This window comes from Hermetia illucens, chromosome 5 (genome assembly GCF_905115235.1).
Source record: "Hermetia illucens chromosome 5, iHerIll2.2.curated.20191125, whole genome shotgun sequence".
Taxonomy (NCBI): Eukaryota; Metazoa; Arthropoda; class Insecta; order Diptera; family Stratiomyidae; genus Hermetia; species Hermetia illucens.
In genome coordinates, this window is record NC_051853.1 from 21927682 (window position 1) to 21940398 (window position 12717).

The window sequence follows — 12717 nt, forward strand, 5'->3', positions numbered from 1 at the left end:
AATAAAAGCAGGCGGATAATTTAGAGATACTACGGATATTGAACTGAACCTTCTCATTGGTAGCTATATCTACAGTTTTTCATATATGGCATTCAGTCTGAAGTTGCCTCCCTGTCTTAGCCGTTGTAGTGCGCTGAATAGTAAACAGGAATATATAATTAACGGACAGGAATTCTAAACATTTAATGATAGAAGCGAAAGTGTATTTAAGTACGCATTCCATTCGATAACTATCTTCTGCTTCCTTTTGTTTCAATGAAGAAGGAAATTTCATTTGTGTTTGCATTTTATTTCCTTTTGTGTTCAATTTTACAATTGAGAGCTGAGAACCCACCAGGTGTATCCATTATATAACTGAAAACAATTACTCCAATCATCTTTCTTCGTAATAACACACGTATCTTTCCATGGAAGGGCATAATATAATTTTCAAAGGAACGCCCTCCCTTTTGTTTACATTTTAAAGGAGAAAAACTCAACTAAGTTTTCGCTACGTATGCTTCCAAATTACACTGAATGCTTCCACTATTGCAACTATAACAATGTCCGTTTGGTATAAAATGGTAAACTTTGGTAACATAGTCGCACAGTTACCAAACAAACATGAATAAAATCTTCAAGTACTTTTTCGGCTCAGATACAAGTAGCTTTGAACCGAATTTCGAGTTTATTACAAAAGTTATGAATATTATTGGCTGCCGGATTTACGATGACCGTAAACTAACAATTTTTCAAAATATCCATTTCTATTCATTTTACGCTTGTGGAATTTGCACTGTGATATCTGCACTAAAACTGGGAATTACTGAGCGTGATTTGGATTTGCAGATTCAAGCGTTTATAACGTTTTTAATGGGAACCGAGGTAATGGCGTTACTAAATTTTGAAAGCCAAATTTTTCCACTGATTTAATAACAATATAATTGCGGTGAAGATCATCATTAAAGTTGGTTGTATGTGGTTCAATGCAACCTATCAGAAGCAATTGCATCAAGTTGCGATTCAGCATACCAAGTTGCTGGATAATTTGGGACATGATGCCCTCAAAATCGGGATCAGCGGGAGAAAATTCGTTAAGTAATGTGAACAGTAAATTTTCCGGAGTTCATTTATAGAATGCATTTTGTTGTTGCTGTTTTAGTTGGTCAAGTGGAGCGTTAACATTCATGTACTTCATATCATTGGGCATCTTCAACATATACTCCTATTTGAGCCCCAGGGAATGGCCACTTCCCCTTTACTTTAAAATTGTTGGAATACCGTAAGTAGATACACATTTTTGATGAATTTGAACGACGCCAAAATCCTTTAGGAGTGACAGTTCCAATTTTGATAAGTAAGAATTAAATAAATACTAATGACGGAATCTACTTACTTTCTCACAAAGGCATACGTCCCAGCCTGGTTACACCATCAACTATATTTACGTTTGTCTGGAAATAATTTACGCTTCAGTGGGAATGTCTGCTTTCGATGCTAGTTTCATCCTGTATTCATCTTATGTCTCCACAAGGTTCGATCTATTAAAAATCTATTTCTCCCAGCTGGGAAGGAAAAGTGGGATATTTAACAGCGACGAAAAGCAACACGAACTCATTCGTTTCACAACACGAATGCATATTGAACTCCAAAAATTCGTCAAGAAATTCAATGAAATCTACTCATTTGCTGTCCTTATACATACCGTTTTTACCACAGGATTGATTTGCATTTGCTTCGTTCATATGCATGTGGTAAGTATTTTCCCTTTATGTTAAGCAAAGGAAAAGATGTGAACCATAACTTTCAAATAGTTTTAAGTTTTCCAGTCACTACTAGTTCGCGATTTTACTCTTCATTTCCCCGCCAATCACGGTGAAGGATCTCGATCACGGTCCTCATCACTTACATGTCTGGGCCGAAAACCAAAAACTCCTGCGAGGTTGCGCGGTCTACTGAGGCCCTCGAGACGTTTGAAGCGGTCAAATAACAGCTTGTTAATGCTACACTACTGGCATTTCCTCAGCCAGATGCACTCCTAGCTGTGTTCATCGATACCTTAAATACAGCGGTAGGCACCGTCCTTCACCAACGGGTGAATCAAATCTGGCAACTGTTGAGCTTCTCTTCAAAACAGCTCAACCCAACTCAACGTAACTACAGCGCTTACGATCGTGAGCTACTCGCCGTGTACCTTTCAAGCAAATACCTCCGCTTCCTTGAGGGACCACAAGCTCCTTACTTTCACGCTTAACTCAAAGTGCGACAAAGTATCTCCTCGTCAACTTCGGCAACTGAACTTTGTCAGCCAGTTTACTCCGACACCCAACGCGTGTCTGGTAAAGATAACGTAGGTGCAGACGCTTTGCTTCAAATCTCGGAGGTCATAGCCCCCGCCGCGGTCGATTATACGACAATCGCCGAGGCGCAGAAAGACGATCCATAGCTTCAGAGCCTGAAGTCAAACTCCATACAAGTTCAAGGAGTTTTCTATCTTCGACTCAAATTCCTATTTACTCTTCGAAACCTCAGATAAGGGTCCCAGGCCATTCATTCCGATCAATGTTCGCAAAGAAGTATTTCACGCAGTACACGATCTTGCGTACCCAGACATCAAAACGACGAACCGGTTAGTCACCCGAAAATACTTCTAGCGTCCATGCACAGGGACGTAAACTCTTGGGCCAGACAGTGCATCGCGTGCCAAAAGTGTAAAATCAACAAGCAAGTAAGAAAAGAAGTAGGTGTATTTCCTTGCTAAACCAAGCGTTCTCACACCATCCATCTCGACATCATTGGCCCTTTGCAAGACTCACACGGATACAATTATTGCCTCACAATCATTGACAGGTTTACGCGGTGACCTGAAACAATACCTCTGACTGACGTAACTTCACAATTATGTGCCAGGCCCTCTGTCGAGAGTGGATCCGTGGCTGCGGTTTATCAGCCGTAAACATCAAGGAGCAGGAAATGCAGTTTGAGACTACACTTCTCCCGGAGTTAGGCTCCTCAGTTCTAAACGTCACAAGACTACTGAATACCATCCGCAGTCGAATGGGATGCTGGAACATTTGCACCGGACACTAAAGGCTGCCTTACTGACCCGCAACGATCTGCCGTGGTCACAGTCGTTGCCTTTTGTCCTACTCGGCGTTCGCACAGCCAACTGAGAGGAGTTCACGGCTAGCCCTGCTGATATGGTGTACGGCGAAAGTTTGCACTACTCGCCGATCCTGTGCTGGACATCAGAGCGTTGTTAAGCGACTCCGGCGTGCTGCATATGTTCAGAGACGCGGTTTCAAAACTGTGACCGATGCCACCTTCCGACACATGACGCTGGAGGTCGACATCGCCAGGGACCTCGAAACACGTTCACAGGTTCTTATTAGAGTGGTCGCTTCCCGGAGGCCGCGGCATCCGCCATACGAGGACCCCTTTAAAGTTATGGAGCGACGTTAGCACTCCTTCAAGCTCGACGTTCGCTACGACCCCCAATGGGTCTGCTCGTCGAGGCTAAAGACCTTCGCTGAACCGGGTGACGCTTCAAAAAAATGTCCACGAGGCATCAGGTTCACCCGATAACCGGAGGCTCGAATCATGACCGCATTGCCAAGGTGAATTCGCCTCCGCCGATGCGCTGGCGGCCTAGCACGAGACCCAGCGCGTGAGCTTCCTTCTTCTCGTACGGACTATTAACCCGAGCAAACGCGATTTCTTTGAAGTAGAGAAAGCAATTCATTTTGCAATAATGGTTCCACTCCTCTTTACAGGATAAAGAAGGGTTCCGAGTTTTCATTGCTGTTGAATGTAGAGAAGTGGTTTCCTGCTATCTGATCTTTATTTGCTGACGAAATTTGCATGCGGATAGAAGATTGTGTGCGGACATCGCTGATCCCGTAAGGAGGGGTAGCGGATCAAAGTGGCTAAACTCCTTTGATTGATCTCAGTATTCGTTATTAAAATCGATGATCTTGTTCCACAGGGGCTTGTTTTATGAATTTCTCCAATTGCAATTGGTCATCGGGGGGCCAAGTGGGACGAGTGGTAGGACATGGAACCAAAACCGGTCGTTTTGGGTCATTATAGCGGCCTTCACCGACCTGTGCCACCTTTCGAGCATCCCATTGGGCTGCGGGTGGTACGCGGTTGTCCGGTAGCGTTTTAAGCCCCGGAGTTTGCCCAACTCTGAGAAAAAGGAGGACTCAAAATGCATGTCGGTGATTATATGATAATTACCGACACACCAAACCGTGGAATCCATTCTCGACAGAGGGTATCTGCGCAAGATTGTGCAGTCATTCTGAGGTATCGCTTCAGGCCATCGTGCGAACTAATCGATGACTGTGATGCAATGCCTAAGCCCGTGCGAGTCTCGCAAAGGCCCAATGAAGTCGAGGTGGATTGTGTGGAAAGGCTTGGTGGCCTGAAGGAACACTCCTACCTCCTGACTCACATGCTTTGTAGTTTTGCACTTTTAGTTTATAAAAAAATTTCAGCACTTGAGCTTTTTCAGTTAGTTGACTTCTCACATTCAACACGTGTCTGGAAAAGACCACAACATCCAGTATATACTGCAAGACCTCAGACAAGGAGCCAAGGCCATATATTCCAGCCGATTTTCGAAACGAAATGTTTTATGGCGTTCACGATCTGGCTCACTCAAGCATTCGGAGAATAAATCAGTTAGTCACCGGGAAGTATTTCTGGCCGTCCATAAAGAAGGACATTAATTCTTGGGCCAGACAGTGCATCGCATGCCAGAAATGAGTGGCTTATGGTCCGTGAGCAATGTGAATGGTCTGCTTTGAGAGGAATACTGGAAGTATTTAATGGGGAGATACGCGGCGAGTACCTCACAATCGTAAGCGCTGTAATTCGGTTGAGTGGGATTGAGCAGTTTGGAGAAAAAGCTCAACGGCAGCCAGAGTTAATTCACTTTTCGGTGAAAAGCAGCACCTATCGCAATGTCTGAGGCATCAACGAATACGGCTAGAGGTGTACCTTACTGAGGGAATATCAGAAGTGTTCCATCTAACTTGGTGGTCTCAAACGCCTGGACAGCGTCTGAAAACCACACGATCTGACGGGATTCTGTCATTTTTGACCCAGACAAGAAGGCGTTAAGGATCGATTGATGGTGAGCGGCCATGTGTAAGAAACGACAATAGATGTTTAACATCCCCAAAAACCTTTTCAGAAGGGTCTTTGGAAGCGGGAAGTTCGAAATCGCTTGCACCTTGACTGTGTCCGGTTGGATGACTTCAGGGCGATTGCGATTGTAGGAATTTGTATTTTTCAACGTTAAGAGCTAGACCAAGCTCAAGGAGACGTTAAAAAATGCATTCAAAGTGATCTAAGTGCTCGGACTCAGAACATCATCCATATATACGACACAGAATTGGAGGTTTCGCAGCGCAAAGTGGATGAATCTCTGGAGGATTTGTGTGGCGTTGCATAGTATAAAAGTCATCCAAGTGAACTCAAAGAGTCCGAAATGTGTGCAAATTGTCGTTTTCGGAATGTTTTCGGGAGCTACAGGGATCTAACCGTATGCCTTGACTAAGATCGAGAAAATACGGCAGTTTGCGATAGAATGCGGAAAATCGTGGATGATTTGGATGGAGTATTAGTCCGGAATCGTCTGAGCATTTAGACTTCTGTAGTCGCCGCAAGGTCTTCATTCACAATTGAATTTAGGGACCATGTTAAGTGGCGAAGGCTGTCTGAAGATAGGCAAATACCCTGCTTAAGAAGTTCTTCGAACTCTTTCCGCGCAACTGCCAGCTTCTACCGTGGTAATGGATGCACCTTAGAAAAGATAGGGGAGCCAGTAGTGTTGATTTGGTGCTGAATATCATGCTTAACGAGCTCAGATGACAATGGTGTGGTATTTTTGAAGAAGTGCACGAATACGTGTATCGGAAACGTCGAAAGAGGAAAGAGTGCTGGGTGAGCAGGTTGGAATTTTTCTTGATGACTTAAGGGAAATTGTGGGGTCAATGAGGGATCTTTTATGAATATTCACTAGCAGGCAGCAGTTGGCTTGGCGGCCAGTCACCTGGAGTTAGCTTTATCAGTAAATGGTTAAGGTTAAGTTTTCACTTATTGATGGGCGCTTTATGAGCCGCTCTTTTAGTCGTTTATAAGAGCAGTCCTCGAGGATGTCGGAAACAGGCTAAACTGCCACCTCGTTTAGCAGGGCCAGCGCGTAATTGAAACGAACGGTGTCCGCCGTGACGCCGTCCAAAGTGAGTTGGGCCTCGATCTGGAGGAACTATGGTGCCGAGGGACTTGTCTCTGTTCCAGAGAATATCGCGAGCGGAAGCGAACAACCCACAAATGAAAACAATCCACGGTAGTTACCGAGGCACTTTCCTCAATTCCATCATCATCCTTAGCGGAAGCGAACAACTCACAAGAAAAAGGACATACAAGTGGAACAAGCACAGAAACAAGCAGAAAGAGCGGAGAAGAAGGAAAGCGATCTTCTCTTCTTTCTTTATAATATTTGCTAAAGAGAAAGAGGTCGTTCTGACTCTTGCGACCTGACGAGTTTTAATTTAATACTAACGGAAGAACATACTACTACTACTTTTTATAATTCCAAATTAGAATAATTCTATACGAGGAGTCCTTCTTCTCCTCAGCTCGTTTGTGTACTCGAACTGAACAATTTTCCCTGTCAAAAGTTGTTTTCCGATGTCATGGCACACCGCGATTCGCACCTGTTCGACACCTAAGCTGCTCGCTCCGCCCTAAATCCATTTACTTATAGGAGGAATCAATGCTGAATAAAGACCCCCTTTGCATAAATGTCGACCGTTTGTAACTTTTTCGTTCACTTTTGTCTTTTCACTTCCCGGGATTCTGTACCTTTTGCCAGTGGATCCATTCTGGATTTTCTCCCATAGATGTGCCCGCCAAGCGACGGTTGGGTAATAACGTTCGTTTGTCTGATGTTGTCTGAAAGCGTTACACACTCCCGTTATCCTTTCACAGGGGGAAGCTATCTTGGCTCCATAGTCTATATCATTCCAAAACGTCCTTATGGAGGTCAATTGGCTTAGCAAGATAACTGGAGGTATCCTTCTTAACTAATGAGTCCTGAATTTGCAAGCTTTTAAGCTAAACTCAGGGCTTTGTAAAATTTAATAACTATGGCGTAATTAGTACTGTTAATTTCAAGAATTCCTGATGTCACTACTGAATGGATCGAGCTCTGTTTTCTGTTATTACTTAAGGCCTTTCCGCAGGTTTGTCTCTGGAGGTTGGACATTAATCTCCGTTTTTATGATATTGTCTTCATTTTAAAGGTTTTGTGTTTAAATCGGTTTACTGTCTGTCTGTCTCGGAAGCGGTTACAGCGACTGACATAAAATTTAGGGGAAGGTAGGAACTGTGAATGCTTACACATACAATGAGTTACGTCATACTACGTAGAATTTAAGGGGGTCTTCATATAAAGGCGGGTGTCAATTTTTTTGCACCAAATATATATATATATGGGGTACCAAATGAAAGGTCTCGTTTAGTGTTTTCCGAAGCCGGTTTTAGTTTTGACATTTGTTGAAAATGTATGGAATGTGGGGGAAGGGTTGAAAGTGATAATTTCTTTCACGGACCGATTCTCAGAAACTACTCAACCGAAAAATCAAGAAGCCGTCACTATATGGGCCTTGCCTCCAAAATACCCTCCACACCAATATCTCTTCAAATAAAGTTAACTATAGTATATTACTATAATTTTAAGTAATTGAGTGCGAAAGCCCTTAAGTTCATCCTAGAATCAAGAAATTGAGCATGATCTTACCAAATTTGGTGGAAATCGCACAATTACTAACAAAGTTAGAATAGGTCAAAGTTGTCGCCTCTGTGCAAATTCGAGACTTTGAACGTCAGCATCATGTGAAAGTGAATATTTTCATATAATATATGCATATACTACGTGCTATGTTACTAATGGGACAAATATCCCCTCAAATGTTTTTATAAAAAAATACATAAAACCTTTCATACTTGAAGCGTCTAGCTTCTGGTTTGCGGACTTTTTTTTTATATTATAGGTTCCAAACTAAATATTCGAATCCGAAGGTATAATCTTGTTGTCAGAAACTACCCTAATGTTTTATTTTGACCTCAAGATAGTAGCGATTCGAATATCTACTCAGATAAAGCTGATGCAGTATTTTGCAATGTTCAGTAAATTTCTTCGGAGATCGTTCATAGGTTACATGAGCTCAAAACTTTCACTTTAATAGTAGGAAACAAATTTAGAAAGTTTGGTGCAAAACCTATTATGGATAACAAAGTTGCATAGAGCCGAATTGTATTTTTTTGATGATATGTTCTTAGTTTTCCAACACTAGATATCTATTTCATTATTAATCTGAAGATGTTAACTTTTCATTAAATTAATGACCTTTTTCTAATGCTACCTTACAGAATCTGTTTGCTAACTCCTACAATCTTCTCTGCAATCTAATCTTGGAAATGTATCTCTACTCATACTGTGGCCAATTAATCGTTACAAAAAACCAAGAGGCGGCCGATGCCCTATACAGTAGCAACTGGTACGAGTTGAATAGTTGTGAAGACAAAAAGGACATCCTCCTCATTTTAACAAACATCCAACATGAACTCGCCCTATCAGTCGGGGGGTTCACAACACTAGAGATGACCACTTTCACTGATGCAAGTATATTAATATTCGCAGAAATACACCAACAACTGATGGTCTGCTCTATTTTTAGGTTATGAAGAGCGCCTATCGCATTTGTACGGTTATTAAAAATACGTTCTAGAAGCTGGACTTAGAATGTCAGTGAAGCGAATAGACATGCTTCATTTTAATTTGCCACCCACGGTATTAATCACGTAATATGACCAAAGTAATGATTATTAATAGATTTTATGATCCGCCTTAATCAAAACTTAACGAGTGAATTAGTAAATCATCATGAAATATAGAACTTATCTCAGTCGTAAAAATTCTAATCGTTCTTTATTAATGTTAAATTTATGACATTTTGTTTGGAAACAAGAATCACCACTTAGCATGAATTGTGAGCGAATGACATTCAATATTGTTCAATACTAGCTGGACTAGGAAATAGGGTTGCCGAATAGCTTTGGCTGAGTTAGATCGAAAAGAGTCCTTATCTTTTTCTCTGCAGCAAATGAGAGCAGGATTCGCTTGGACCATCTGATTTCTATGAGACGGTCCATGACTTTGGTGTCATCACATCATTCACTTCAAGAAATAATTTTCATTGACGGATCCACAAACATTCTAAAAATATCCAGCGAAATGTATGAGAGAGAGGGAAAGGCCTGTGAAAGTTTGCCAACGACAAGTATTTGACTGTCGTTGATGTCCACCAACATATGCATATATATATTTAATAACAACTAGTTCACTTATCTGGAATGCCTCAGCTAGTTACTTGGCAAAATATGAAAAAATGGTGGCCAATTTGTAAAGTAGTTTACGAAGAAACTATCTGTATATAAAACCACCAGAGTCAATTCAAGGGAAATTTTCAGACGTTGCCCTGACTGTTTTGCTGGGCAACTTCACTCACTCAAACAAAAGACTCAAACTGACGATGTTAAAACTCATACCCATTTCGGGTTTTGAAATTAAATATTCAGAGCTCACAACACCTGCTTTGCAGAGGTGAGGCAGCGTCTTAAGAGTAACTTCTGCCCTGAGGACCAAACCTTCGGTAATTTTTGAAACGTACCAGTGTAATAATGACGCATCATAAACAAGGGGGAAGAACTATCGAGACGAATCTTTTGAACAAATCCCATATTTCGGGAATCAGTTGCTACCTTCCCTGGATAAGGGCACCGTACAATTTACTGTCTGCCGAGATTTAGCGTTATTCACCACCAATTTAAGGCCTTTTTCGAAGCTTGATAGATTTAATTGTAGTCTTAACATTATCTCTCCCGGTGAATCGAATTATTGTTAAAAATATATTTTGGAGTCTCTAAGATTATGAGATGAGTTATTGAAAAGTGTAAGGACTGTTATAAACTAATCACTGCTTTGATCGCAAACATGAAACGAATCCCAACAGACCGGCCAAACAATATAGTTTTGGGTGACGGAAGCGAAAGAATATTGGGGTGGATTTTGGGAATTATCCGACAAGCATGATGACCCGCCCTGTCACTACGCCTGGCATTAATTTTACGGATGTTAGCGAAGAAGAGGATCTACGAGCCATAAACAGCTAGAAGAACTGGATGAGCCAAGGTCTGGATTGGGTCGTCAGTCGGTTGGTACATAGCATGAACCAGTTCATTAGCCGGCCGGAGGAATTTCCATCCTTCCTCGCTGCGAGAATTACCTACCTTATCCTTAAAAAGGACACTGTGCAGGACTTCGCAAATACCGATTATTTCCTTACCAACCCTCTACAAATTCATAACGTCCAGCATTAGTGGAAGGGTCAATATGCACCACAAGACCAACAACACAGCTACCTAGTAGGTTCAAGGGGCTGAAAAGGGCAACTCATTATCGACTCGATAGAGTTAGGGCAACCACTGGCCAAAGAAACCTATTTAGTTGCAATTACGATTATGCCAAGGCATTTGACAGCGTCCCGCATACCTGGCTAACCAATGTCCTACGTCTGTATACCATTAATCCGAAACTACTCAAGTTTTTGGCGACAGTCATTTAAGGGTGGCATACCACTCTATCAGTGCACTCATCTGAGGGTGGCAATACTTCAAAGCCTATCCATATACGGAGATACATATTCCAGGGGGATTCATTAAGTCTCCTTTGGTATTGCATTACAGAAGCTCCTTCCATGGCTATTGAATGATACTAGAATTAGCTATGGCCTACGTGCTTGGCGCGAGGTATCATACTTGATGTACTTAGATGACATATAATTATATGCTGGTAATGACGACCACCATAGGAGTTTGATTGCGAATAGTAGCCATGTTCAGCCGTGGTATTCGGATGGAATTTGTATTAGACAAATGTCAAATCCAAGCCATCTCCAAAGGCCAACGAGAGCCGCATGCCGAACATAGTATTGGTGGCCTCCACACTTCGGATACTTATATATTTACATTTATTTTTGATTCCTTCAGTCCGTTGTGTATCATTTACCAAAATTTACGTGTCTTTAAACCGATGCATGGATCCGCACACGAAACTGAAAATCAATAGCATTGGAATGTCGCGCGAACTTAGCGCAGGAAAACACGAGAAATAAAATATAAATAAAATAACGGCTCGACCTTAAAATTCGAATCCTGAGTGCTGCGATCAAGACGAAAGATCTACGACCGATTATATCATGCTTCTTCCGCTTCAGATATTCATGAAGCTTTGGGGATTTCCATGGTGCCTTAGCATTCATTGAATATAAAATGAAGGATGCCGCCTTTAATATGCGTTTCGTGCATTCCCCTTAAATTGGAAAAAAAAGATTCATCTTCGCATTATAATAATATATTAGAAATAATAAAAAATATAATGAAATATAAATACGTACGCATTCTGCAAGGAACCAATGCTCAAGTTGATGGTCGATCTGAAGGATGCTCTGCTGTCCGAATCCCCGCGACGTTTAAAACTGGTACTGAACTGACATCGCTCGGGGAAGAATGAAATAAGCGCATTGAATGTATTCGCTATCGCTTCACCGGTTTATGGGGAGGTCATACCAAAAGCGTCGAAAGCGATGCACGGTAAACATATTCTTCGAGTCCTTCCATCAAGAAATTCACTACAGAGTCCGATTGTATCCACAAAACCCAAAGAAGCTCTTTCAAACGTGTAGGAGATAACACCCGTATACTATGATAATTTCCATTTGATTTCCACGCAAATTTCTAGACTATAGCAACCTAATTTATTTTCTTTCAGTTTTCCCTAAACTTCAACCAAGAATTCATGTTACTTCGACAATAAACTCGAATTAAATATCCGGCATCAACTATATTCACTGAAACAAGTCTCCAAATTTCCGCAACATCAACGGTCTATTGCATGATTTGCATGCACAACATTTCGCCGTATTAGGAAACAATACTAGAAATGCATTCCTAATATACAGCATAATCAGGTCTATGACCGAGCCATGCTATAAAAGGCGAAATCAACAACAAAAAGAAAATGTTAATGATCATTTCTGAATATTAGAAAATGTATATATTAAAATTCAAAATGTTTAAATTAATTTTAAAGTTTTGGGGGAATTTAAAAGGTAAAAGATTTTCGCAAATAAAATTGAAAATAAAAATCATCAATTTTAAATAAGCCCCACCCCTCCTAATTTGATCTAATATGAACATTTTTCATAATGGAAGCTGTTGCAAATATCTATTAGAGTTTGATAAGAGGGATTTGTATTTAAAATACAGAAGTTTTCGTCTTTTTCATATAAATTAATAAAGATTCTTACTAAAAACCAACTTTGTAGTGAAGCAAAAATGCTTCATCTCAAAAAATACCCTCATGCTTGCAAGTCATACTACTATTCTCCGAACACTTTCCGAATCCATAGTGGCATTTCTTAACTTGGATAGATATCTTCAAAAAACTGAAGATTTGATTTCATGGGGATGAGTTGAAATCAACAAGATCACATAATTTTTTTTCGCTTTTACTCCCAAAAGGAGAACATGTTCCCCTGTAAGGATAAATGAACAAACTATCTCGCCGACTATAGGATACCTTCTATATCTTGACATGCATCT

General features: G+C 41.0%; 1 protein-coding gene across 1 annotated transcript; it reads left to right on the forward strand.

The window, feature by feature from the left end:
• Positions 1-583: 583 nt before the first annotated feature.
• LOC119657796 (odorant receptor 22c-like) lies at positions 584-8958 on the forward strand. Its single transcript, XM_038064880.1, has 6 exons — positions 584-864; positions 935-1077; positions 1142-1261; positions 1388-1733; positions 8425-8673; positions 8733-8958. Exons 1-6 carry the CDS (start codon positions 604-606, stop codon positions 8781-8783), a joined length of 1170 nt encoding a protein of 389 aa, XP_037920808.1. The 5' UTR covers positions 584-603; the 3' UTR covers positions 8784-8958.
• The last annotated feature ends 3759 nt before the right edge of the window (positions 8959-12717 follow it).

Coding starts and splice junctions, on each gene's coding strand:
- LOC119657796 (XM_038064880.1), top strand. CDS start 604: ATGAATAAAATCTTCAAGTACTTTTTCGGCTCAGATACAAGTAGCTTT. Junction 865..934: donor CGTTTTTAATGGGAACCGAG/GTAATGGCGTTA, acceptor ATTGCGGTGAAG/ATCATCATTAAAGTTGGTTG. Junction 1,078..1,141: donor AGCGGGAGAAAATTCGTTAA/GTAATGTGAACA, acceptor TTGCTGTTTTAG/TTGGTCAAGTGGAGCGTTAA.